Source organism: Taudactylus pleione, unplaced genomic scaffold (assembly GCF_031769625.1).
Source record: "Taudactylus pleione unplaced genomic scaffold, aTauple2 ptg000046l, whole genome shotgun sequence".
NCBI lineage: Eukaryota > Metazoa > Chordata > Amphibia > Anura > Myobatrachidae > Taudactylus > Taudactylus pleione.
Genome location: NW_028284448.1, coordinates 11,518,690 through 11,546,578, shown reverse-complemented (window position 1 = coordinate 11,546,578; position 27,889 = coordinate 11,518,690). Strand labels below are relative to the sequence as shown.

At 43.2% G+C, this 27,889-nt stretch overlaps 1 protein-coding gene across 3 annotated transcripts in view; it reads left to right on the top strand.

The window, feature by feature from the left end:
* The window catches only part of CDK19 (cyclin dependent kinase 19), a 258,639-nt gene that overhangs the window by 184,896 nt on the left and 45,854 nt on the right, over window positions 1-27,889 (top strand). For all 3 annotated transcript variants that reach the window (XM_088460484.1, XM_088460482.1, XM_088460483.1), the window contains exons 7-9: window positions 20,000-20,143; window positions 21,487-21,556; window positions 22,837-22,909. In XM_088460484.1, the coding sequence (XP_088316610.1) occupies window positions 20,000-20,143; window positions 21,487-21,556; window positions 22,837-22,909 (287 nt within the window). The remainder of the gene's footprint in view (window positions 1-19,999; window positions 20,144-21,486; window positions 21,557-22,836; window positions 22,910-27,889) is intronic.

Sequence of the window (27,889 nt, the reverse complement as noted above, 5' to 3'; positions counted from 1 at the left end):
ACCCTGCATGTTACTGCCAGGAATCATATAATGTCCTTGTTATTTGAGTAGGTGGAAAAAAAATTTCTGTCACTAGTGCTGGTTAGTTTAAAGATTTGTGTACCAAAAGTTCTAGAGTTAGAGGAGTTATGGACTCATTGCACAGGTGTTTCCTTTGTAAATTCCTGGAATTCAGTTACATAACATTTCTTTACTCAGCCATTCTTAACAGAAAACAACAAAAATATACCATTCTTCAATGACACACAGTATATATACAGTATGTATGAGTGTGGTATATAAGGTTGACATTCATTATGTCAACAAAGAGAATGTCTACATGCTGCATGGGGATACTGAGCATATGTCGGCACGATAGAATGTCGACAAACCATCCCTGATGGTCTAGTGGTGACTTACCTGCTCACCAGCAGTATCTCCCAGGTCCCTGCATTCACGTGTGTCATAGTTCTGCCGCACAATAAAACGGATATACCGCTATAAATCCCAGCGCTATTGTGATAGACTCACATGCAGCAGATGAGAAAAGACTGGTGAGGACTTTCACATCAAATTCTAAAAGATTTTATTAAAATCCAGGAAGAGACCTGGTCTCACTGCACTGGTAAATCCCAATAAACCACTTGGGTAATAGATATTTTACTTGCTTCACATTTAGACACACACACAGATGGCTTGCAAATTATATATATATATATATATATATGTATATATATATATATGTGTGTGTATATATGTGTGTGTGTATATATATATATATATGTATATATATATATATATATGTGTGTGTGTATATATATATATATATATATATATACACACAGTCAGGTGCAGAAATATTGGGACATTGACAGAATTTTCATGTTTTGGCCTCTATTCACCACCACAATGGCTTTGAAATGAAACAAACAAGATGTGCTTTAACTGCAGACTTTCAGATTTAATTTGAGGGTAATTACATCCAAATCAGGTGAACGGTGTAGGAATTACAACGGTTTCTATATGTGCCTCCCACTTTTTAAGGGGCCAAAAGTAATGGGACTATCAACTCAAAAGCTATTTCATGGACAGGTGTGGGCTATTCCCTCGTTATTTCATTGTCAATTAAGCAGGTAAAAGGTCTGGTGTTGATTCTAGGTGTGACATTTGCATTTGGAATCAGTTGCTGTCGACTCTCAATATGAGATCCAAAGAGCTGTCACTATCAGTGAAGCAAGCCATCATTAGGCTGAAAAATCAAAACAAACCCATCAGAGAGATAGCAAAAACATTAGGTGTGGCCAAATCAACTATTTGGAACATTCTTAAAAAGAAAGAACGCACCGGAGAGCTCAGCAACACCAAAAGACCCGGAAGACCATGGAAAACAACTGTGGTAGATGACGGAAGAATTATTTCCTTGGTGAAGAAAAACCCCTTCTCAACAGTTGGCCAAATCAAGAACACTCTCCAGGAGGTAGGTGTATTTGTGTCAAAGTCATCAATCAAGAGAAGACTTCACAAGAGTGAATATAGAGGGTTCACCACAAGATGTAAACCATTGGTGAGCCACAAAAACAGGAAGACCAGATTAGAGTTTGCCAAACAACATCTAAAAAAGACATTACAGTTCTGGAACAACATCCTATGGACAGATGAGACAAAGATCAACTTGTACCAGAGTGATGGGAAGAGAAGAGTATGGAGAAGGAAAGGAACTGCTCATGATCCAAAACCATCAGTGAAGCATGGTGGTGTAGTGTCATGGCGTGGGCATGTATGGCTGCCAATGGAACTGGCTCCCTTGTATTTATTGATGATGTGACTGCTGACAAAAGCAGCAGAATGAATTCTGAAGTGTTTTGGGCAATATTATATGCTCATATTCAGTCAAATGCTTCAGAATTCATTGGACGGCGCTTCACAGTGCAGGTGGACAATGACCCGAAGCACACTGCAAAAGCTACCATAGAGTTTTTTAAGGCTAAAAAGTGGAATGTTATGCAATGGCCAAGTCAATCCCCTGACCTGAATCTGATTGAGCATGCATTTCACTTGATGAAGACAAAACTGAAGGGAAAATGCCCCAAGAACAAGCAGCAACTGAAAACATTTGCAGTAGAGGCCTGGCAGAGCATCACCAGGGATGAAACCCAGCATCTAATGATGTCTATGCGTTCCAGACTTCAGGCTGTAATTGCCTGCAAAGGATTTGCAACAAAGTATTAAAAAGTGAAAGTTAGATTTAGGATTGTTTAGTTTGTCCCATTACTTTTGGCCCCTTAAAAAGTGGGAGGCACATACAGAAACCGTTGTAATTCCTACACCGTTCACCTGATTTGGATGTAATTACCCTCAAATTAAATCTGAAAGTCTGCAGTTAAAGCACATCTTGTTTGTTTCATTTCAAAGCCATTGTGGTGGTGAATAGAGGCCAAAATATGAAAATTCTGTCATTGTCCCAATATTTATGCACCTGACTGTATATATATTTAATAACATTTAGAAATACATACTAATAGACATTAAGACCATTTATGGGACATGTATTGAAATAAATTTAATTATTTTATGGTACTCAAAAAGAGTGATTATATCTAAAGCAATGATGTAGTTCAGCATAAAATTGTTATTTCAATTTCATAGTTCTGCAGCAGACTTCTAATAGAATAGATCTTTAATATTATATGAATCAACATTCTTTACATCAAGATATTACTAAGATATTAAGGCAGTGGAGGATATACATCTGAGATTACACAAGAATGATTGTGATTTATGAGTTACATGTGTTTGGGATATTGCTATTTCATATATATGTGTTTGGATTGAAACAGGTTTATATCTCCTGCGTTTCAATTATTCACTGTGATTTTTTTGATGTATTCAGAAATGTTCACCCTGAAACCTGTAACAATATATAGTATAACATTTGCAAATGTTTAGTTCATCTGATTATATAAGGAATATTCTAGGATTTCCAGAAGAAGCATATTATAACAAATTAAAGTGCCTATAATATTTTCGACCAGTACCTTATTTTTTCAGTTATTTGATTAAGAACAATGTATGTTCTAATTTTAATTATTTGAATCAGAACAATGCATATTCTAATTTCAGTTATTTGATTCAGAACAATGTATATTCTAATTTCCGTTATTTGATTCAGAACAATGTATATTCTAACTTCCGTTATTTGATTCTCAACAATGTACGTTCTAATTTCAGTTATTTGATTAAGAACAATGTATGTTCTAATTTCAGTTATTTGATTCAGAACAATGTATATTCTAATTTCAGTTATTTGATTCACAACATTGTATGTTCTAATTTCAGTTATTTGATTCAGAACAATGTATATTCTAATTTCAGTTGTTTGATTCAGAACAATGTATGTTCTAATTTCAGTTATTTGATTCAGAACAATGTATATTCTAATTTCAGTTATGTGATTCACAACAATGTATGTTCTAATTTCAGTTATTTGATTAGGAATAATGTATGTTCTAATTTCAGTTATTTGATTCAGAACACTATGGCCCTCATTCAGAGCCGTACGCTCTGAGCAGAGCGCACGCTCTGAATGAGGGCCAGCCTCCATGAAAAAGGAGCGTCCTCCTGGACGCTCGTATAGCTGTGGGTGACCACCCACAGGCTATACGAGTGTGCAGTTTGATGGCCGCGATGGTCTTGACCATCGCGACCATCGAAACTGCGAGCCGGAGCCTGCGGTTGAGGTTTTCAACCGCAAGCTCCGGAGTGATTTTGGCTCTATCAGAGCCAAAATCACTCCCACTGACATCACTAGTGATGTCAGTGGGCCGGCTTCTGACGGGAGGCGTTCCCGTGGGAACGCCCACTTCAGGGAGGCATGCCCCCGGCACACCTACCAAAGGGGGCGTGCTGTCAATCAACATCGACAGCACGCCCCCTTTGATCAGACACAACGAGCGAAGGACTTTCCTTCGCTCGTCGCGTCTGGCGCATGCGCACGACGGAGCTCCCTCCGTCGTGCGCATGCTCAGTCCAGAACATCGACCCACTTGCGAGCGGACAGCCGCTCGCGAGTGGGTCTGAATCAGGCCCTATGTTCTAATTTAATAATATTGTTTTGTTCTTTTGTTGTTTGTTTTTTTGTTTTGTGCTGCTATCTATTTTAATAAATATGAATACAAGTTAGATTTTAATCTAAAAACTTTAGAAAAACAGTTGCTTCCTCTTTCTGCATATCGCAGAAAACACCCTGTTTTAGTCTTCTCAATATTGAGAAGGCTATTTATACTGTACATAAAGTTTTCAGAAGGGAATTATCACACCGAGATTGTAGATGGAACCTGTCCTGCAAGAGTCTTTACAAAGAGCTTCCCTCATTGTCCCTATGCATTTAATTTGGAAGACTTTCTACAGGGGATTGATGAAATACTTGGGGGCACTGCGGGACACCCCTTTGTTTATATAATGGATACACAGACTCAACACAATAAAAATGAGTATCCCGAAAAAAAGTTATTTACTTATACCAGACCTTACAAATCAGTGTTCAAATTGGACTACTTTTACCCTGCAGGCCTTTGACTTGGAATTCTAAACTACAGGTGAAGCACTGGGTAGTCAGAAAGAACAAATTGCTGTTCTGTTATTCTGTTAAATGTATACCCTGGCTTAAAAAACAGCACTGAGCAAGATCAGCCCGATCTATGTCCACAGATTCTCAAAACCTGCTGTGTTCCTGGGATAATGCTTATAGGAGTCTGCATTTGTCAGTTCACCCTTCTCCTTTATTGTCCATTTTGGATCACCTCCTTTTCTCTCTCGCACAGTGTGGTGAGATGGCCTTCATATGGGTGGCAGCAGGTATCATACAGTTTCATCACATAATATGTGGTTTTGCCCAATAGCGAACTAAAAAAGAATTGTCCAATCCAGAATAACAATTTATACCAATATCTTGAAATACTGCACTTCTTCCGTACATTATAATTATATATGCAACCACACACCACCCGCAATGGTGCAATCTCTCTACTCTGCACAATTATTGTAGCTATCAAGGAGAATTTCTTTAAATTATACTCCAGATTGAATTTATTCACACCCCTCCAGTCACTCATTGAGAAACTGTGCTTCTGTGGTGCCAACTACCACATTTGTTGGTGATGCCCAAGGATTATACCTTTTTGGAAAAATATACAAACTTTAATCTGACATTTTATGGTGTTTATTCCAGATATGTAGACATTGGGGTGGTTATAGTGCTACTCCTTTCATTGTGGTGTGTGGGGGTTAGGTGGTAGTGTGATGAATGTTGGGATCTTGGAGCGGAGAGTGAAGAATGTGTGTTTGATGTGGTGGAGATAGTGGCGTGGTTATTCAAGACCTGACTCTCCAAAACATTTGTCCTATGTGCAACATTAACAAGCACATAGGCTTATACTGCATATCTCATTTGCTCCCAATTACTTTATTGCCTTCATCTGGAAAAATCCCTACCTACCCAACAAGATGGGATAAACCATACTTGATTGATCTCTAACATGGAATACATTGATCCATTATAGCAGAATACTGAAGAAATGTCACTAAGTATGGGACTCTTGGTATAATTATCACCAGTACCAGGCTATTCTTAAACTATGAACATAAACCGCTTGCTTTGGAAATGGGCTCAAACAAGTACATGCAAAGCAGATTTGTGTACATTTCGGTCTCTTCCCCTTTTATGACTATGGAGGTGTAATTGGGCTGTAATGAGGCATTCTCATGTAAGCAAAGTTCAGTGAGAGTGTGTTGTTGCAACTGTAGGCTATGCAAAATTAGTTGCAATAGAAAATACTCCTGATTAGAGCTGTATCTTTTGTACCTTGTTTAGAGTATGTGCAAGTGCAATGGTAACTAGTATAAAACCAGATACATACATAGATGTGGCCGCATCATAGCATACATACAATTTGGTATACAAATAATAATCATTTTGTGCAAGCATCTTTGGAGCATAGTACTCATGATTGGTTTCCAACTCCCACTACAGGTCTTCTAACTCGACTCGCTTTCATCCTTTTCCCTTCACCTTCTTTAATTCCCCATCCTATTCTTGCACTCCAACACCTAATCCTCCCTCCCTACCTTACCTTTCTAACATGCTCATTATTCCCCTTAATTTCCCACAATATATCATTCTATCTACATATCTTGTGACATAGAATAATAATTGTTTTAACCTTGTATTCAAACTAGGGATGTGCAGGCTCGGATAGGTTTGAGTTTGCACGTTGAGTTCGGATTTTTCCCTCCAAAAAAAGGGAACTCAGAAAGAGGCAAAACGTCATCTTGCTTGGACGAACATCATCATTCCTGGACAAAAGTCCAGGAATGATGATGTTCGTCCATGCAAGATGACGTTTTGCCTCTTTCTGAGTTCCGTTTTTTTGGAGGGAAAAATCCGAACTCAACGTGCAAACTCGAACCTATCCGAGCCTGCACATCCCTCATTCAAACTGGACAATTTTGCGAAACTCCACACAGAGTTCCACACAGATAAGTTAGTTTATGTTTATATTTTTGTAGAACCTTCTTCAGCTACTTCTTTATATTGACCGTGTAGGGTATACTGAAAGCCATTCTTTTTTCATTGTTGTAATTTGGAAGTTGTTTTTTTCCCCCTGTATGTCAGTGTAGACATGCATTTAGGTTGACATGGTTAAAATTTCGACATGTTCAGAATGTCAATATTTAACATGTCGACACAAAAATGTCAACATATGTTTTTCTTTGTTGATTGTTAAGCTGGGTACACACTGGAGCGATGTTGGGCCAATTTACCATTTTCTAATGACAAATCACCTACATCGCTCAATGTGTACCGGCGATTGCACGCTCCTGCGGTCGCTAGCGACGGTCGCTAGCTTTGATGTGCTGCACACCAATCCTAGCGATATCGCTAGTAACCTGTAATAAGTTAATGAAGGCCGTAACAGTGATCGTTCATTAACTCGTTCAAGTGTGTACGAGCAATCCCCATTCAAGGGTATTTGTTCTGATGTCGAAACAAATTCCCATTGCTTCAGTTTGTACTCAGCTTTAGGGGAGAATCAAGGAGAGCTCTCTGTTAATGTATAGTCACACTGACACTTTATAATTGTCCAAAATGAAGTCCTCATAATGGACTTTAATTTTCTTTCTTTTATGTTCTTTTCCTCAATGGTTTTTCGACATAAAAGGGAAAGAAAAATGTAACAATGTGTAGATTCTTTAATCAACACATAAATATATAAAATAGGTAAAAATATAAAAGGCAATATTAAGAGTTAAAATATATTAGTTAAAATACAAAATCATTAGAAGTATGCATAAAAAGAAATAATATTGTAATATGCCTATAACAGAAACCATTTTAACTCAAAATCGGCAATTAAGCTGTCCGGTATTAATGTTTTCAATCTAAATATTCACAGCATCTCAGCCATAGCAAGATTGCCTTCCAGATCTCTTATCTTTCCAATTGGATGTGATACTCTGTATCCCTATAAATCTAGTAAGATTTTTTTCTGAGAAGTTCTAAATTGAGCTGACAGTGTATGGGTGATCAGCCCTTTTTTAATATTCCTAATATGTTCAGCATACCATTTTAAAGTGAGTGGGGTACGCTAATTTCGGATTATTAGGGTGTTCCCTACACTATTGGTGATAATCTTTTTGGATCCGCATGACAAAAAGATCCCTTTATATGCAGTGATTAATTTATGGTGAAGTAAGTATGGTACGTCACTTCACTACTTAACTCTTTGGGAAAAGATATCTCTTGCACGGGATAGTACCTACCCCCTTTTCACGAACACCTACTATAAATGATGATTAAAGAATCTACACATTGTTGAATTGAAAAACCATTGAGGAACAGAACATAAAAGAAAGAAAATTAAAGAACATCACGAGGACTTCATCTTGAACGATTACAAAGTGCCAGTGTGACTATACATTAAAGAGAGCGCTCCTTGATTCTCCCCTAATTTTAGTTTTTATACCATATGTCAACATGTTGGTGTTGACATGTTAAATGTCGACATTTTAACTATGTCGACGTAAATACATGTCTACATATTGATTGTCTACCTAATGACCGTGTTGATATTCTGTCTGTCAACAGTTATAACCTGTCAACATTCTTATGTCATTCTGACTGTCGTCCTTCTGAATGTCGACAAGTAATACCATAACCTTCCTGCAGTTTCGGAACTCCCGGAGACAATGGAGTAATTAGCTGCCGGGCGCCAGCCCTGAAGCGAGCACCTGGCTCCATTGTCACCCGGCCGTTTCGGGCACTGCTGAGGAGCTGCATGGAGGAGGAGCGCTGCTGATCGGCGCTCCACCTCCATGACCTCCTGCTGCCGTAGTGCTCTACGGTTGCGAACGTCACATAGCCGTGACCCACCCTGAGCACCCGATGCGCACACAGAGGGAGTTTCTGAGTAAACAGAAACCCCCCTGCCTGCCGATCAGTAACAAACACATCGCCGGTGGCGATGTGTTTGTTTTAGCAGCCAATGAGAGTCAGATAGACTCTCTTTAGCTACTTTATCCACGGAGGGAGCTGGGCGGAGCTCACTCATGAGCTCCGCCTTCCGGCTCCTGCAGTGGTGTTGGGAGAGACGTCATAACGTTTCTCCCATAGTGTCGAGTGGGAGGACAGAGGAGCGGACGGTGGCGGGCGCAGGAACGGGGATTCAGGTAAGTAATCTGTGTTCGTTATGTGTTAATATCTGTAAGGGGAACTGCATAGGGGGGACCCACTACTGAGGGCAATACATAACGGGGCACTGCATAGGGGGGACCCATTACTGAGGGCACTACATAACGGGGCACTGCATAGGGGGGACCAACTACTGGGGCCATTACATAACGGGGCACTGCATAGGGGAACCATTACTGGGGGGCACTACATAGGCGGGCACTGCATAGAGGGACCACTACAGGGGGCACTGCATAGTGGGGGACCAACTACTGTGGGCATTACATAATGGGGCACTGTGTAAGGGGCACTACTGGGGGCACTGCATAGGAAGGGCCACTACTGAGGGCACTGCATAGGGGGACCATTACTGGGGGCACTGCATAGGGGGATCACTACTGGGAGCACTGTATAAGAGGAACTGCATAGGCGGGCAGCGGCAGCTGGGGTTTGCATAGGTGCTCGGGGGTGGTAAATTTTAATGTGGGGGGCACCAACATTTTTCTTGCCTCTGGGCACCTGGGATGAAGTTACGCCACTGCCTTCCTGGCATTAGCATCCTAAACTTCTGTGAAGCTGCTAGCAATAGACTCAAGCTGTTAGCGACAACCACTGGTTCATCCACATTATCAAGAAGCCATTTTATTCAGATTGATAACTTATTATATATAATCAGTATTGGTTGCTATGTTTACCAATGTGCAATTATTTTTTAACAGAAACCTGATTATGTAATTTTGGCAGGGGAGGGGGCTTGTTGTGGAAAGGGAAGTGCAGACTCAGCTTTTCTCTGCATTGTAATAGCAGTGGTTTTGTTGAGCCCGGGCTCATACTCTGTTAATTTAAAGGTATTTTGTGTGAGAACGAAATATCCTAAATACACAAAAGCTAACTTTGCATTCCAAGCGCTGTAAAAAAAATATTGTCTACTCAACATTTGGGAGCAGCTGTGTCCCTCAGTAGGGTGGAAATTCTGAGATGTGACAGATCCAGGTGTGGTATGTATTATGAGAGAGAATCTGGCCAGTCCCGCTCATTCAGAGATAATGATAATGTGCTTAATGGTATTACAAGAATGTGAAGTTTGATCAGGTGCAGTTATTTATGTCCTAAATAATAATAGTTTTGTCACCACCACTCATCATCACAATGAATAGTTTAGGAGATCTCATCATCCAATATATATATATATTGTTTTATCTCTGTTGTGTTCGCTTATGAGCAATCATATGCTGGACTAAACAAACTTTATTTTTACAGATATTCCTGTTTAATCAGGGCAGCAGTAAATGATAAATATGTTAACGATAGATTATAGTCATGATGTTTGTTTTAAGCATAGTGTAAAACTAAACATTATAAAACTATTCAATATATTTCATTAGAAAAGCTTGCAGATATGTCTTATTCTTAGTGTTTTTTTTTTGTAAAGTTCTGGTAATTTTACAAGAACAGCCTCTGTCATTACTTTTCAATTGGATTAAGGTCTGGACTTTGACTTGACCATTCCAAAATGCTATTTATTTTCTGTTTCAACCTTTTTTATGTGGCCTAATTAGTGTGTGTAGGGCCATTGTCAGGGCTGGTCCCAGGTCTACTAACACCCTGTTATAGAGAGAGAAAAAGAAGACTCTTTGTTGGGGGCACTCAAACAGAAAATCTGTAGAATTGGATGTGTACAATCTAAAACTTAACATTTATTCTTATATGTTATAAAATATTGGACAATATACTACATGTAACATACAGACATACAGAGAAACACCACATTGGTCAGTAAATACTGACCATGAGATCATTTCGTCATGAGTGAGAATAAGCTTTTGTGCAAATTGCACCAAGATAATTGTAGAAATCGTAGCTTATCACTCACCCAGAGTGAGAGTAAATTTTTGTTCAAATTGCAACAAGATAATTCTAGATAATAGCTTAATCCAATGTGATTAGTCCTGGCGAATATTTATAGAACTTGCAATAGCCCAAGTGGATTTTAACGTGTAGTTAAATGGATAAGGCAACCCCAGTCAGGTGTATTTCTCTATTCATATACTAAACATTCCCACCTATAGGCAGGTGGACCCTATACTACACGTATAGGGTCCACCTGCCAGTCATACAATATCCTAATCTCGAGTGCCGGTTAGTTAATAGATAGCTGGACCCAGCTATCACATATGTGGAATTAGGAGGAAGGTTACGGATATAGGTGAATGTATCTCATGCGTAATCAGTATTAACCCTTTTAGTGGGATATATCCACTTGGGCTATTGCAAGTTCTATAAATATTTGCCAGGACTAATCACTTTGGATTAAGCTATTATCTAGAATTATCTTGTTGCAATTTGCACAAAAATTTACTCTCACTCTGGGTGAGTGATAAGCTACGATTTCTACAATTATCTTGGTGCAATTTGCACAAAAGCTTATTCTCACTCATGACGAAATGATCCAATATTTTATAATATATAAGAATAAATGTTAAGTTTTAGATTGTACACATCCAATTCTACAGATTTTCTGTTTGAGTGCCCCCAACAAAGAGTCTTCTTTTTCTCTCTCTATAATATTGTAGTTTTCTGACTCAGGGGAGCACCGCCAACCTTTGATTTTCCTTTTTGTACCAATTGTGTATAAAAATTCTCTTAGTTGGTTCTTCTATAATTATATTTGTTCACCCTCCATTTATGTTATAAAAACTAGCAAAGACGATGTTTTTCTCTCTGGTTTTTATCCTGTGCGGGCTCCAAAATCCACTTTTTCTACTAACACCCTGTGCAAGAATGTTGTATATATATTCTCATGGCTTAACACCAGTTATAAAAGTAGATCAACAGTGTAAAATTGGATCATGTTTACCACTTATGAACAGATTCTCTCCCACGATAAAGCATAGTCTAAACCAATTAATCCATTAACATTCTTGTCGCAGCTTGCTGCTCTTCCTGCTTTATTTTTATACACTGAGAAACGTCTGATATATTAAAGGTAATACAGGTTGAGTCTCCAATATCCAAATATACCAAAATACATAGTATTCCGAAATACAGATTTTTTTTTTAGCATGAACAAGATAGTGAAACCTTTGCTTTTGATGGATTAATGTACACAAACTTTGTTTAACCTCTTCAGGGACAAGTTTTTAAATGTTAGGGATATATAATATTTTTTTTATATACATATTATTGAACAGATCATAAATAACAAGTTAACAATTTTTTTATATATAAGCGGTGAAAAGCCGGAAAATTAACTGGCCATATATGTGTACATTGGTCTTTGGTGGTTGTTAAGTATGAAATTACTCCATACATTCTGGACACACTGAATCCTTGCATTTTTCGCAAATGTAGTGAGTGTGTCTTGTACAGTTTTTGTCGTGGTATCATGGAGGACTTTTAAGATCCAGCTCCTTCCAATTTTATTTCAGGTACAACCTTCTGCCAACTTTTTGCTTTTTTGTAGGTTTTTCCACCTTAGAGTTAGAAGGCCTTCCTCTTTTTGTTTTTTATTTACCTATTTGAATTATTGTTGCTGCAATTCCCGCTTTGAATTCTAGTAAACTTTGATTTTATTTGAATGCAATTCTATGGTAAATTTTTTGATTTTTGAGTGAATGAGGGTAGTGAGCAATCATCCTATCGTACATATTTACTTCTCCCATAACTTGTTGTATTGGTTGACAGCAAACGGCCTTGTTACTTGGGCATACTCCAGGGCCGGCTCTAGGGGTGTTCGACCAGTGCGGTCGCACAAGGGCACCACCCCTCCCCAACATCCCGATTTCAGCGGGACAGTACTGTCCCGCTGTTCCACCCGTGGGCCGAAGTGGCCCGTGGGTGGTCAAATCGGGAGGTTGGGGACCCCCGGAGTGTGAATGGCTGCAGCGTGCATGTGCGCGGCATCCATTCACTGACGGGAGAGGGCTGGGGGAAGCCCAGCCAGTGACTGAGAGCTGGGCTTTACTCCCAGCCTGATGTTATTTGGAGGCTTGCCATGCAGGCACGCCTCCAAATAACATCACTTAGGGGGCGTGACCTATGGTAATGAGGCCACACCCCCAATTTCGCCATGCACAAGTACAGGGCGCTACGTACCGGGCCGGCTCAGGGTGCTCAGACACCTGTAGCCGGCCCTGGCATACTCCTTACATTTTCTGTCCCATCTCGAGATAACGTCTTGCGGTTCTATTCCTGCATATGTAGAGAATCTGAAAGAAGTGGTGACTCGTTGCACAGAGTGGGAGTAACATCATCAATATGTGCCAGCAGACAGAAGCACTGTGCACTGGCACAAGAAATACCACGAGCGCTAGATGTCCAAAGATGTGGATGTTTATTATTTACACTGAATTGTATAGACACAATACAAAAAATCAGTTATTTGAATACAATCACAATTCCTAAACATATCTAGAGTATGTACCTGCAAACATTTTTTATTATAGCATGTTAAAAAATGCACCACTTTAAATTGTTGTTGAATATATGTGATGTGTCCCAATCGAATGCACAGAAATTATAAATGTGTTGAATGTAAATAGATTTTAATATTTATTATATTGGCTGATTTAGTTATAAATATATATTCAAACTTCAAAATGTTTTGCAATTAAAAATACCCGTTATTTTTAAATAAAACGTACACATATGTGCCAGTATCCCTAAAGAGGTTAAGGCACAAAATTATTAAAAATATTGTATAAAATGACCTTTAGGATGTGTGTGTAAGTTGCATATGAAACATAAATTAATTTCATGTATGTACACAAACTTTGTTTGAGCCACAAAATTATTGAAAATATGGTATAAAATTGCCTGCAGGCTGTGTATATAACACGTAAATGAATTCTGTGTTTAGATTTGGGTCCCATTCCCAAGATAGCTCATTATGGTATGCAAATATTCCAAAATATTGAATATTCCGATATCCAAAATAACCCTGGTCACAAACATTTTGGACATGGGAGACCCAACCTATAACATGACATGACTTTTTGGATATGGGAGACTCAACCTGTAACATGACATGACTTATTATACACAGACTTCTGAAGTCAAGGCATACATTTGCATGCATCCATTGCTAGAAAGGTAAAAAGAGCCCATTTCTAGATTTGATGTTTACTTGATCGATTAAATCTAATATAATAGCTTCTGAACATTAGGACCTATTAATTAGACCCCAATGTTATGAATGTTTGTGGGTGGAGGGTTTAATATAAAATACGTGTCTAGTCGGTCATCTTCATTAAAGGACCAGTAAGCCCTCCCCCCAAAAAACAGCCCCTGGCAGAACAAATTTGCCCCTGCCTAGTCTCTTGATTGTGTGGGGCATCGGTAAGAAGCCCTGAGAGAGTAACACTGTTACCCTTAAAGCAGTGGAGTTCCAACATTAGCTTGGCAGATGAGGATGCAAGGTCGGAATACCTACCTGACGTCCAGCCTTTATGGCAGATGTGGGTAATAAGTGGCTCTCCAGCTGCTATTGAACTACACATTCCAGCATGCCCTGCAAAGGTTTTAGCATGGCCAAATAGCAAAACTGTGAGAGGGCATGCTGTGAGGTGTAGTTCTACAACAGCTGAGGGGCCTCTTATTGCCCACCCCTACTTTAGGGAATAGTCACTGCTATATTGCTGGAGTTGCAGAGATAATCATTAGTCGCAGCCGTCTGTGGGCTGTGAGCCAAGGCTGAAGAAAGTGGGCAGAGAAGGGCCGTGGAGTGGGAGAAGGCAGACTTAGAAGTGCTGTGGGGCAGGAAAAGGCGGACGGAGAATGGCTGTGGAGCTAGAGAAGGTGGGCAGTGAAAGGCTGTGGAGAGGAGATGGAGCAGCTGGTAACCATAGGTGTCGTCCCAGTTGGGGGATTGCAGGAGAGGGGGTGATTAGGAGAATGGGTGGTAGGGCTGGGTGAAGAGAGAAGTTGTGTGGGCACATTTAAGACTCGGTTGATGTGTGAGCAGCACAGGAAATATCCTGAATATTGGCCATGTGAGGAAGTAATTACAGATACCAGAGCGAAGTGGGTGAGAGAGAGTGTGTGAGGAAGGAGAGGAGTGGATGAGAGAGTGATTCAAACTTTATTTTGAGTGGAACAGGGAGCCAGTGAAGTGAATGGCAGAGGGAGCAATAGAGGTAGAGCGACAAGAGATGAAAGGCAAAGGAGTTAAGGATAGACTGAAGGGAGAAGAGGTGGGAGGTCAACAGTTCAGCGAGGATTAGATTACAATAATCAAAGACGAGAGGTGATAAGGGTATGGATGAGGGTTTTAGCGGGATTAAGGGACTTCCAGGGTGAAAAATAGCCTGATCCTGAACTCTGCTATAAGTGGCTTACTGTAAGAAGACAGTACTAAACCACTCTTTCTATACAATTAATTTTCTCACCACTAACACCAGAAACTGTAATTCTGTTAAATCACAATTGACTAAGCTTTGTTTAAACATTTGGTTATATCCCCCTATATTTGCCAATGTACTGTGATGATTCCTAGATGGAATCAAGGCTGAATATACAATAGATTGAAGGTCTGGGTTAAGATGAGGGCTGAGGTATCCTGTGAGAATAGAAGAATAGATAGTTGACAATTGATACTTGATAAATGATAGTAGATGTTTGATAATTGATACTTGATAATTGATGGTTGATATTTGATTGATACTAGATAGTTGAAGTTTGATAATTGATACTTGATAATTGATGGTTGATAATTGATACTGCCTCTGGGCTAAGTATTGGTGGAAATCAGAGCTCTGATCTGGAATAGTCCTGCTACAGCCTTGAGGGCTGGAACTCTCGGCAAGTTGAGGCCTTTGGGCCGAGAAGCAGAATGTGACCTTTGGGCTGTGTAGCAGCCTTGAGGGCTAAGAACCTTGGTGAGTTGAGGCCTTTTGGCCGTGAAGCTGAATGTGGCCTTTGGACCGTGTAGCAGCCTTGAGGGCTGAGAAACTTGGCGAGTTGTCGCTGTAGTGCGACTTGTGCCACCGAGTTGACATAGCAGCAGTTTAAATGATGGTGCACTCTTGACACTGATGTGCAGCTTGCGCCGCAAGGATGACAGAGGCAGCAGGTCACTGACTAGTGTATACTTGATGCTGACATGCGACTTGTGCCGCCGGGTTGACACAAGCAGCGGTACAAATAATTGTGCATTCTCGATGCTGATGTGCGGCATGTGCCGACGAGTTGACACAAATGGTAGTACGCAGGCTACGTACACTTGCCACTGTAGGATGGATTGCGCCGTCGGGTTGACACATGCGGTAGTACGCAGGCTACGTACACTTGACGCTGCGGTGCAGCTTGTGCCGCCGGGTTGACACAAGCAGCAACCCACAGAAAACTAAACACTTGGTGCCGAGGTGCGGCTTGTGCCACCTGGTGACACAAACGGTAGGAGCAAAATAACACAGACTGGAGGAACTGGAAACTCGACTGGAACAGGAGACTCACAACAGAAACGGAAACATGTGAAACGCTATAACTGCCACCAGCAGGGTAGAAAAAAGAAGATGCACCAATCCTGTCTCAGCAACGATAATGTCAGCCGTATGGGAGGATTTTACACGCGGCGTCTCCGTCTCCCAGCAACTGGCCTGTGAGAATCGCTATCCAACAGGAGATGACTGCGGCTTGTGACATGTACTTGCTAAAATCTACTAGTATCCTTTATTTGTAAATATCTTATTAATGCTGTTGTCATGTGGAGAATCTGCAAGTACCACTTTTATTGGGTTTCTGCTTTGTTGACTGGAGTGTTGTTCCTTCCGACCACTTATTTCATGCTGAGCCTGGCTCCATCTATTGTGACAGGAATGAATTCAGGAAATACTTGTGTGGCATGTGCATTGTTTTATGCAGGAGCTTTTCTGAAACAGACATGCTTTCATTTTCAAAAGTTATTTTTCTATGACTAGACATGTATCTGATATGTCATTCGGAGAGGTTGTTTACAAAACATTCACAGAGAATTGTCACGTATTCCTTGTATAATTATTAGGTGAGTCAGCTCTCGGCTTATACATGTGCTGTTATTATGCAGTACATTAATTTGTAATTATATCCTTGGATGCTAGTTGTACAGTCCTGATGAAAAGGTCTGCGGACCTTGAAACGGTGACATGTTTCTATACTAATTTTCACAATTACATTGTTTCTTTAATCTACGTGAGAGTGCCGCCTCTTTGTTCCGATTTTGTGTGGTTACAACACTGCACCTAGGAGTACTACTTTGTTGTGTGTATAATGTCCGCACAATACTGTCCGGGACTCCGTTGGTCACTATGACCCTTTACCTAGCTCCAGTTGCCCTCCTACGGAAGTATACGTTCCCAATGTATAGATACCAATAATGGTGGCACTACGGAGGCTCCTCAGAATAGGTGAAGCAACATTGTGTTAATGGTCATCAACGTTTCAGGGTACGGCGACCCCTTCAGGATACACAACCAATGATGGTATCGCCGTAACCCGAAACGTTGATGACAATAAACACAAAGGCCCTCATTCAGAGCCGTATGCTCTGAGCAGAGAGCACGCTCTGAATGAGGGCCGCCCTCCATAAAAATGGAGCGTCCTCCTGGACGCTCGTATAGCTGTGGGACACCACCCACAGCCTATACGAGCGTGCAGTTTGATGGCCGCGATGGTCGTGACCATCGCGACCATTGAAACTGCGAGCCGGAGCCTGCGGTTGAGGTTTTCAACCGCAAGCCCCGCAGTGATTTTGGATCTATCAGAGCCAAAATCACTCCCACTGACATCAGATGTCAGTGGGCCGGCTTCTGACGGGAGGCGTTCCCGTGGGAACGCCCCCGTCAGGGAGGCACGCCTCCGGCACGCCCACCAAAGGGGGCGTGCTGTCAATCAACATCGACAGCACGCCCCCCTTTGATCAGACACAACGAGCGAAGGACTTTCCTTCGCTCGTCGCGTCTGGCGCATGCGCACGACGGAGCTCCCTCCGTCGTGCGCATGCTCAGTGCAGACCATCGACCCACTTGCGAGCGGACAGCCGCTTGCGAGTGGGTCTGAATCAGGGCCAATGTTGCTTCACCAATTTTGAGGAGTCTCCAGAGTGCCGCCATTATTGGTATCTATCTATCTATCTATCTATCTATATATATATATATATATATATATGTGTGTGTGTATATATATATATATATATATATATATATATGTGTGTGTGTGTATAATATGCATCCAACAGGGGGCACTTAATAGATTTACAATCATTAAAAAGGTCCTTTAATAATCCTGATAATAATAAGGATTATTAGTAGACCTTTTTAATGATTGTAAGTCTATTGAGTGCCGCCCTGTTGGATGGATATATTGAGTTATTATACTCTGGAATGGCATCTTAGCAAGTAGATTCTATCCCCATCGTGAGTGCCGGGTTGTTTGTGGATATATATGTGTGTGTGTGTGTGTATATATATATATATATATATATAGTAGTTTTGCCCCTTATGCAGATAATGCCCACAGTAGTAGTGCCTCTTACACACATAATGCCCACAGTACTTGTGTCCCTTACACATAATGCCCACAGTACTTGTGCCCCTTATACACACAATTCCCACAGTAATAGTACCTCTTACACACATAGGGTCTGATTCAGAGCCAGACGCTATTTGCGCTCGCTCGTTCAGAAAAAGGGGGTGGCTATTTAAATTAACCGTTCGCTCTTTGCGGTCTGTTGACGCCTCTAGGTCTGAACGAGCAAACAAAACATGCGGACGTTTTTTTGTAAAAAACGCCACCCTGGCCGCTCGCATCATACGTCATCTCCGCTATTTATTAGATTAAACGAGTACATCGAAAGGCGAATGAACTGCTCGCTATTCTTGTGGTTGGAATTTCCTACCGCAATCATGCGAGCAGTTCTGACTAAAAGACACCCAACTGACGTGGTCGATGACGCTGCTTTCTTAATTATGCACTCCCATTAAACGCCCGTTTTGACCGTTTGGCACGCCTACGTTCGGATCTCCACTCCCCGTTTTTAAGCACCTTCCCCTGTTACCACCCACAAACGCCTCATCCTGTCACTGAAAATAGCAGGCATTCGCTATATTGCGAGCACACGATTTCTGATCGCTCTAACTGGTTCGCGCATGCGTACTGAAACCCATACGCATGTGCAGATGTGCGAACATCGCTCGGAACGAACGAGCGGCCGCTCACGAGCGGCTCTGAATGAGACCCATAGGCCCTGAATCAGAGCCGGACACTCTGACAGAGCACTCGCTCTGAATCAGGGCCGTCCCTCTGAATTTAAGAGCGGCCTCCTGGCCGCTTGCATAGCTTTGGGTGACCACCCACAGCTATAGCGAGCGGCCAAAATGATGGTCGCGATGGTCAAGACCATCGCGACCATCGGGCTTGCGACGAGACCCTTCCAGTAGGGTCTCGCTGCCGCAAGCCCTGGAGTGCTTTTGACTCTATCAGAGCCAAAAGCACTCCCACTGACATCACTAGTGGAACGCCTCCGTCTGGGCAGCCACGCCCCCGGCATGCCCACCAAAGGGGGTGTGCTCTCACTCACCATCAACAGCACCATGGGAACCATCGACAGCACCATGGGAACGCCTCCGTCTGGGCAGCCACGCCCCCAGCACGCCCACCAAAGGGGGTGTGCTCTCACTCACCATCGACAGCACGCCCCCTTTGGTGTGAGACCCATAATGACGGCTTGGCCCTCTACCCTCTTGTGCTTCTCCCTACTGTAATTTCATTTATCTCTTACTCCCCACTAGGGCAACTTGGCTGCTTATGTGGGTGTAAAGGTCGCTAATATAGCAATGTTTATTATACATGTCCGTATCCTGCTTTGTATTCTACTGTAAGTCACTGGTTACTTATTTGTTTATGTACTTTGTAAGGCGCTGTGGAACACTTGTGGCGCCATATAAATAAATAATAATAATAGTTTAGGCCTTTCAAACTGAACAGTGTAAATAGTGTTTAACTAGTATCAAAGCAAGTTGTCATGTTGAGAAGATAGGCCTAGTACAAACAAAATCTTTCTAGAGCATTTAAATACCAAATTATAATGTAATTGGGGAAGGGGAGTTTGTTGTTGTCCCCTCACAACCCAGGATAAATGTATAAGGCCTCATTTAGAATTGAGCAAAATTTTGCCCGGAAATTTTGAATCGCACGTTTCTTGAGATACAAGCAACTTAAAATAGCTATCCATACTGCGGGCTCATCAAGACATGCTTAAAACATTGAGCCTAAAATAGCATAGACTTGTCTAAATACATATTTTTGTATTTTATTCAACAGATATTTGGGCTATTGGCTGCATATTTGCTGAATTGTTGACATCGGAACCCATTTTTCATTGTCGTCAAGAAGATATTAAAACCAGTAATCCATTCCATCATGACCAGCTGGATCGTATATTCAGTGTAATGGGATTTCCTGCAGGTACTGTCCCTGCTGTTGGGTTATTTTATCCACTTTCCAGTTGACTGTGGCTGTGGTTAAGTGCTTTAGTGTATTGCAATTACTTGATGAATTATAGTAAAATTAGATATATTAGTGATAATGGATCTACTATAGAAAAAGAAAACATTTTTGAGAATAAAACATCTTTATCAGCTTTTCACAGTAACTGGAATGAAAATTTGTGTTTCTCACATACATCGCTTTACAACATTCATATTAAGTATACACCTGTTGTTCACTCATTTTTACATTGCCATTTAAGCAGAGACGGTATAGATCTCGAAAGTATTGTACTTAGATTCTCATATTTAATTAAGTGTAGTGAAGTCATCAGTCCATTAGTTGTACACCTAAGAAGAAATGCCATGAAGTCTGATGATACTATGTAGTTGCAGGGAAATGCAGATGCTATCTTTCTGGGATATTGCCAAGAACAGTGCGTTCATTCAACAAATAGCCGTTATGTGATAAACCTTATTAGGAAGTGAAGTCGGGGGGCTCACACCTCAAGCATTGATTTCTCAGTTCTGCCAAGATGACAGAAAGGTTGGCAGCGCCGATGCTTTAGCAACAATACTTCTTTCCATCGCCTGTAATAGTGGATCCTCAGCTACTGAATCAGACAACAGCAAGATGTATTCTACTATTAAAAGCAGTTAGCCTTATATGTTCTAACACTTTACTAAATAAAACTATACGAAGTTGGATTTTGGTACTTGTATGGTGTTGATTATCTAGAATACTTGGGATTAATATCTTCTAAAATATTTCAATATACATATAAAACCTATCCTGTCCATCTCCACACTGCCTCCTTGATTCTCATTTCATCGAAATGTTTTAACAACAGTACTCAAAATTCTCTTTCTGGATCCTGGATGTCCAGATAACAGACCCAATACATGGGATGGTCATCGAACATCGATAGTTAGCGATCAACGATGGTTAACTGTCGATTGTTTTGCCATCAATGGCAGAGATCCAGTGGTTCTCCGCCATCGATGGACGAGTGTGAGCCAATTGTTTTTTTTGTTTTGTTTTTTACACAGGACGGAACTTGGGGCTCAGCCCCTGGCGTCCAATAAGCTCCGCTCCATTTTTGATTGACCCGCCATGCCTCCACCAGCGGTGGCCATCGAAGGGAGGAAACGACTGATGGTTCATCATAGATGGTTTTTGTGCCATCAATGATAATCATCGATGGACACATTTATTGTGACCATTGATGGACAACCCACTGACGCCCATCCCTACCCCATACCTAAACATTTGTTTTATTTTATTTGAGTTTACAATAAAGCAGTATATTTCTCTCTGTTTAGATAAAGACTGGGAAGATATAAGGAAGATGCCAGAATATCCTACACTTCAAAAAGACTTCAGACGAACAACGTAAGACTTTATGAAATTCATGTACTGTATCCAAGGTGTATGTGGTTCCTAATGTTACCTATTGAATTTAAAATCTCTGGCTTTTCAGAAATCCCTAAAGTTTTCACATATTTCTATACATTTCACAAAATAAAGGTTCCCATACATCCTGCAAGCCTGACATCTTTGATTTATGAGGGAATTCAATTCAACGCGATGTGCTGTTTGGAAACGGTACATTGCATCCACCAACGTCGCCCCTGCAGAGGTGTAAGGGAAACCTTTCAATGTTAGCACTACCATTTATGGCCGACATATGCGCAGCCCGGGAATTGCGGCAATGCTCGGAGGCACATTATGGTTGAGATAAATTGCTATGTGGCCAGAAATCGCAGCATGTATGGGGCCCACAAGCAGTAATCCCAATCAACATCTGATCAGAAGATGTTATTGGACGACGGCTGCTATCTGGCTTTGTGTGCAGTCGTCACCTTACCATATTTATTGTGCCCTAAAGGATTCAGCCCAAGACCAAACAGCTAGATTTGTTTGCTTTGGCCAAAGAGTACAGATCTGGCCACTTAACACTGTGGTACTCTCGTTTATGGGCATCTTAATATTTTTTTTGAGATAAACTAAAAACATTCCTATTTATCGCAAACCTTTTGATCTGAGGATCATTTGTGGAAACACTGTCACAGAGAAAAGCAGTTACAACAGTCTACCCTAACTAAACAACAGTGTGTGTCTATATGTGTGTGTGTCTTTGCATGTATTTAGTCTATTATGATAAAAATCCTGCTGAATAAACAAAGCTATTGTATCAAAAGTATTGAACGCTGGAATGGTGCTTTACTAACCAGAATGCTATAATGCAATCTGCATAAATGAGTCATCCAAACAGGCTCATCAATCTTTTGCAGCTGACTTCTCTGGAGTACATACTGCAGAAATGTTTACGTAATGTGTGAGATCTAAGATGCTATAATGACACTGATTCTATATATTATTTAGCAGAAAAAATTACCACAATTCATTGTAAAAATAAATAACTAAATAAATAAATAAAAATTAATATTTATTATTAAATTATTTGATTTATATTATGTAGTGTGCAATATGTGGTGCGGTTCAACCAAAGTATCTGCTGTGAATAGGCATTGTTGAACGTGGCTGTTTGGACACAATTTGTGGAAACGTATGATATTTACCTGCCTCAATTGAAATTGCTTGCAGAGAATAAAACTGGATATCTCATAGTAAAGATTGCTCTTTCTATGTCTATCTGAAATATTTTGTAGGTATGCTAACAGTAGCCTGATAAAGTACATGGAGAAGCACAAGGTCAAGCCGGACAGTAAGGTTTTCCTTTTGGTAAGTGAATAGCTTAATGGACAAATTACAGTATTTTGCTGTTACAGTTGTACATACTGTATGTGCCCCATTATGTATATTACAAAGATAATTTATGCTAGCACATCCCTATAACCAGAATGGACAAAATAATGTAGATCTCTGGAGCCAGTCAATCAACTTTAGAAACCAACAAGATCTTTTTAGGACATAAACAGAAATGAATCCCAAAAGTGAGGTACAACACGATAAAGTTTGCTTATCGGTATGTGTCCAGCCTTGCTTTATAATAAGCCATGGCTGCAGCCTGCAGAGGACACTGAACTCTGAGATGACATTGTTCTCCTCAGTGTGAGCATATTGTTCTATAGGTATAATAATATTAATAACATATTATTTACAAGATATTATTACAGTTATTAGATAATTAGGATGCTGTAGTATGTTGCACAAAAGTACAACATTTTATAGTCATACACAAATGGGGTTGGGTACGGGATGCCGACACTCAGGATCCTGGCGGTCAAAATCCTGACGCCGGCATCCCGACAGCGTTAGGATACCGAAACCTGTTGGTAGGTATCCTAACCCTAACCCTCCCTCCCTGTACCCTAAATCTAACCTCCCCCCTAGTGCCTAACCCATCTTGCCTAGTGCCTAACCTTCCCCCTTGTGCTTAACCCCAACCCTCCCCCAAGTGCCTAACCCTCCGTGTCCCCCACTACTTACCTTCGGGATGCCGACGGTTGGGTTGCTGGCGCTGGGATTCTGACAGGTGTCAGGATTTTTGCACCGGTATTCTAAGCTCTGGCATCCCATGTGCTGTAATTGTGACTACATCCACACAAATGGTATGGCAGAAAATAAAATACTGAGTATCGCAGACCCATGCCTATAATGTTGAACCCATGTTCACTAAAATGCCTCATGCTACCCCATCCTCATGCTCACATTGCACAGCCCTGTGGCTGCCTACCACAGTCCTATGCACAGTATATATTGCCTGGCATAATACTGTCCTGTACCCAACATAAGTCTCATACCCACCACTTTTATGTCCACCTTATTAATCCTATAACCACGAGTCCTTTGACTCAGCATAGCCTCATGCCTACAGCAGTACTTTTCTACTTCAGGGTCCATAGGGTATCCACAGGATACCTTGGGGTATAGGTGTGACGTCAGTCTCAGGGCACCAAAGAGTTAAGCTTTCAGCCTCCCAGGATGCACTAGGTCCCCCTCCTATACCCCGCCCCCGGGCCAAGGCACCTCAGTTTAGTTTGGTGCCCGGCCGGAGTCGGGTGCACCTGTTGGAGTGGGGGCTAGAAGAGCCCCTGAAGCTTTTTCTTCATGCAGCTGTGGCTGCACATCTGGATGAACAGCATGGACAGTCAGTCCTGACGTCCATGCTGTCTTCCCTACACCCCGCCGGTACCAGAACGCCGGTACTGATCCGGGGATGCTGGTGGGCGTCTGGGGTCACAGCTAGCGGTGACCTCAGATGCTTCGGACCATGGCCGGATTCAAGGGGGACAGAGGTAAGCAGCGGGGTCCCGCGGTGGGTCCCCGCTGATCACATGGTCCTAAGTCCCCAGGCAGGGGGCTCCCTGGGGACTGGCTGCAGCGTGGAGCCAGGCGACCAACCTGCGCTTCCACTACCCCCTGGGACAGCGGGCCGCAGCAGAGCGGTAGCGCTGCGGCGTCCCAGGGGTTAAATGCATGCCAGGGGAGCGCGCCTTCCCTGTCTCACAGCCGGCGCCTCCCCCGCTGCACACAGCCCTCTCTGCATGCTGCCGACTGGTCCTGTGGCAGCGCTCCTCCCCCAGGCCAGCCTCCTCTCTGCTCCTCGGCGGCCATCTTCTCCAGAACGCATGGTGAACGCTGCTGGAAGCGCTGGACGGAAGCATCGTGGTCTGGGTCCCCCCGCATACCTCTCCTCCGCTGTGGCTCAGGTCTGTGTATGCAGCGCTGTGTCCTACCAGGCCCTGTGTCTGTGTAGTTGAGTAATCAGCGCTGTTAGTGCAGGAATTGTTATTTCTCTGCATTGTATGTGACTGTGCTAGCGCTGCCTGTAACTTTTCTTCTCTAAACTGTCAGCTTTATTACTGACCCTGTTCTTCTGCTAAAGCCCTTGCGGTGCGGTGCTGCAGGGTGGTCTCTCGCCTATTTAATACTTAATTGGTGAGAGAGGTCACATACGTGGTGCCATCATGTCTGAAAGTGATTTTCCCCTCCGGCTACAGTGTACCACGTGCAAAGTACCGTTAGCGGAGGGGGAGGGTAGCGCGGAGGGCCTTTTGCCGGCAGTGTTTGTCCATGGCGCGGCCTATTACGGTTACAGCACCGGTACAGGAGCCGCCCTGGGCTTGTTTCGCTCAGGCGTTAACAGCTTTAGTGGGCCAATTAGCTCCGCAGCCCGCGTTTACTCCGATGGGTTTGTCCCAGCAGTCTGTGGTGTCGTCACCCATGCAGGGGTTCCCACGACAATTGGTGGTACCCCACAGTCTCCCTATTTCCCCGCTCCCGGGTTCTCAGGAGCCAGCGTGGGTTAACTCCCTGACGAGTTCTGTACAGTACTTGTCGGATGTGTTGCAAGGGGAGTCTGTGATGCGGCCTCATAAAAGGCCAGTGGCGTCTCTGTCCGCTCCTTATGAGGATGACGAAGGGACGTCTGATGATGGGGAGATTCTGGATCCTTACGATCAGGAACCTCTCCATACTAAGGACGCTGATGCTAAGTCCAAAGTATATATTCCTGGACTTATTCGGGCGGTCCGCACAGCCTTGGTGATTGAGGACGAAGTTCCCCCAGCGGCTAAATCTAAGTATGCCTTTTTCAAAGATGTGAAGGGCGATGCCACAGTCTTTCCTCTTTCGGGTCAGTTGGTGGACCATTTAGAGGAGGCGTGGAAACAACCTGGCAAAAGATACCAGCCGCAGAGACGCCTGGCGGTGGCTTATCCGTTCGCGGATAATTATTTTGCTAAGTGGGAATCCCCTCCACAGGTGGATTCTCACGTGACCCGTCTTGTCCGTAGTGCCACATTGCCGATGCCATCCATGTCCTCCCTTAAGGATGCTACGGACCGCAAGGTAGAAATCTGCCTGAAGTCCGCTTATTCCCTTGCAGGGGGGGCAGCACGGCCGGCTATGGCCATTTGCTGGGTTGCCAGAGCGATGGAGCGCTGGGCGGATTCATTAGAGGCTTCTTTTGAATCCGACTGTCCGGCTGAACAGGCGGAGTTGATTGGCAATCTCCGTGATTCGGCCACCTACATCAACGAGGCGGCTCTAGACATTAGTACTCTGGTGTCTAGAATTTCTTCAGCAGCGGTAGCTGCTCGTCGCACCTTGTGGCTGCGATCCTGGAAGGCGGACGCAGATTCCAAGAAAGGTCTGGAAGCGTTGCCGTTTACCGGAGAAGTTCTCTTCGGTCCGGATCTGGATAAGATTGTGGCCACGCTGGCGGCAGCCAAATCTGCTTGTCTCCCGTCGGCCGCTGCTCCTTCTGGTTCGGGACCATCGTCCTTTCGGTCATCTAGGGCCCAGGGCAGGCCCAAACCACAGTCGTTTCCTCGACAGGCTGGCCCTAAGAAATCGGTCAAGCCCCGGAAGCAGGCATGGAGTACCAGACGTCCGGCCCCCAAGCCAGATGACAAGCCTGCGGCCTGACGGTCCGGGCCTCCCTTTGGGGGATCCCAGGGTGGGAGGCCGCCTGCTACAGTTCGCCCAGTGTTGGTCGACCACTACGACAGACACTTGGGTTCTGGAGGTGGTTTCCCACGGATACGCCCTCTCCTTCCGGCACAGACCCCCGGCTCGCTTCTTCACCACGGGTCTCCCATCAGACCGGAACAAGGCTACGGAGCTGCGGAAGGTATTGCACACTATGCTCCAGGCTGGAGTTATAGTGCCTGTTCCATTCTCCCAGAGGGGCCAGGGTTTCTATTCAAATCTATTTTTGGTACAGAAACCCAATGGGTCATATCGTCCGATTCTCAACCTCAAAGCACTCAACAAGTCTTTGCGGGTCCCGAAGTTTTGGATGGAGACCCTACGGTCCATCATTCTGGCGCTGGAACCTGGGGACTACTTGGTGTCATTGGACATACAGGACGCTTACCTGCATGTCCCTATTCTTTTGCGCCATCAACAGTTCCTCAGGTTTGCAATCCGCAGCGACCACTTCCAGTTTCGGGCGTTACCTTTGGCCTGGCAACAGCACCACGTGTTTTCACCAAGGTGATGGCGGTCATGGCGGCTTCTCTGCGGCTGCAGGGAGTCCGCATGTTACCGTATTTGGACGACCTGTTATTGGTGGCAGGATCTCCAGAGCTCCTGTTACGCCACTTGGACCTGACCATTGCACTGCTGCAACGGCACGGCTGGCTAATCAACTGGCAGAAGTCCACTCTAATCCCGTCTCGGAGGATTCTGCATCTTGGAGCCTTATTGGACTCGGGACAGCAAAGGATCTTCGTGACGGAGGACAAGATCTCTGCTTTACAGTCAAGGGTGCGCAGTTGCCTGCACAGCCGCCGGGTGTCCTTACACTCGGCGATGAGGTTACTGGGCTCCATGGTGTCGGTGTTCGACATGGTGGAATACGCCCAGTTTCACTCCAGACCTCTGCAGCACCTGATCCTGTCCAAGTGGAACGGGCTGACTCAGTCTCTGAAGTCCCAGACGATTGTGCTCACCCAGGAGGTTCGCCTGTCCCTTACGTGGTGGTTACAGACGACCCACCTCAACAAGGGACGTCCGTTCTGGGTTCCAAATTGGGTCCTGTTGACAACGGACGCCAGTCTTCGGGGCTGGGGAGCAGTTTCGGGTCCACACTTGTTCCAGGGCAGGTGGACGCCGACAGAAGCGGAGCTTCCAATAAATATCTTGGAACTCCGTGCGGTCTTCAATGCTCTCCAGCAGGCACAGCGGTTTCTCCAGGGTCGCCCGGTGCAGGTCCAGTCGGACAACGCTAGCACCGTGGCCTACATAAACAGG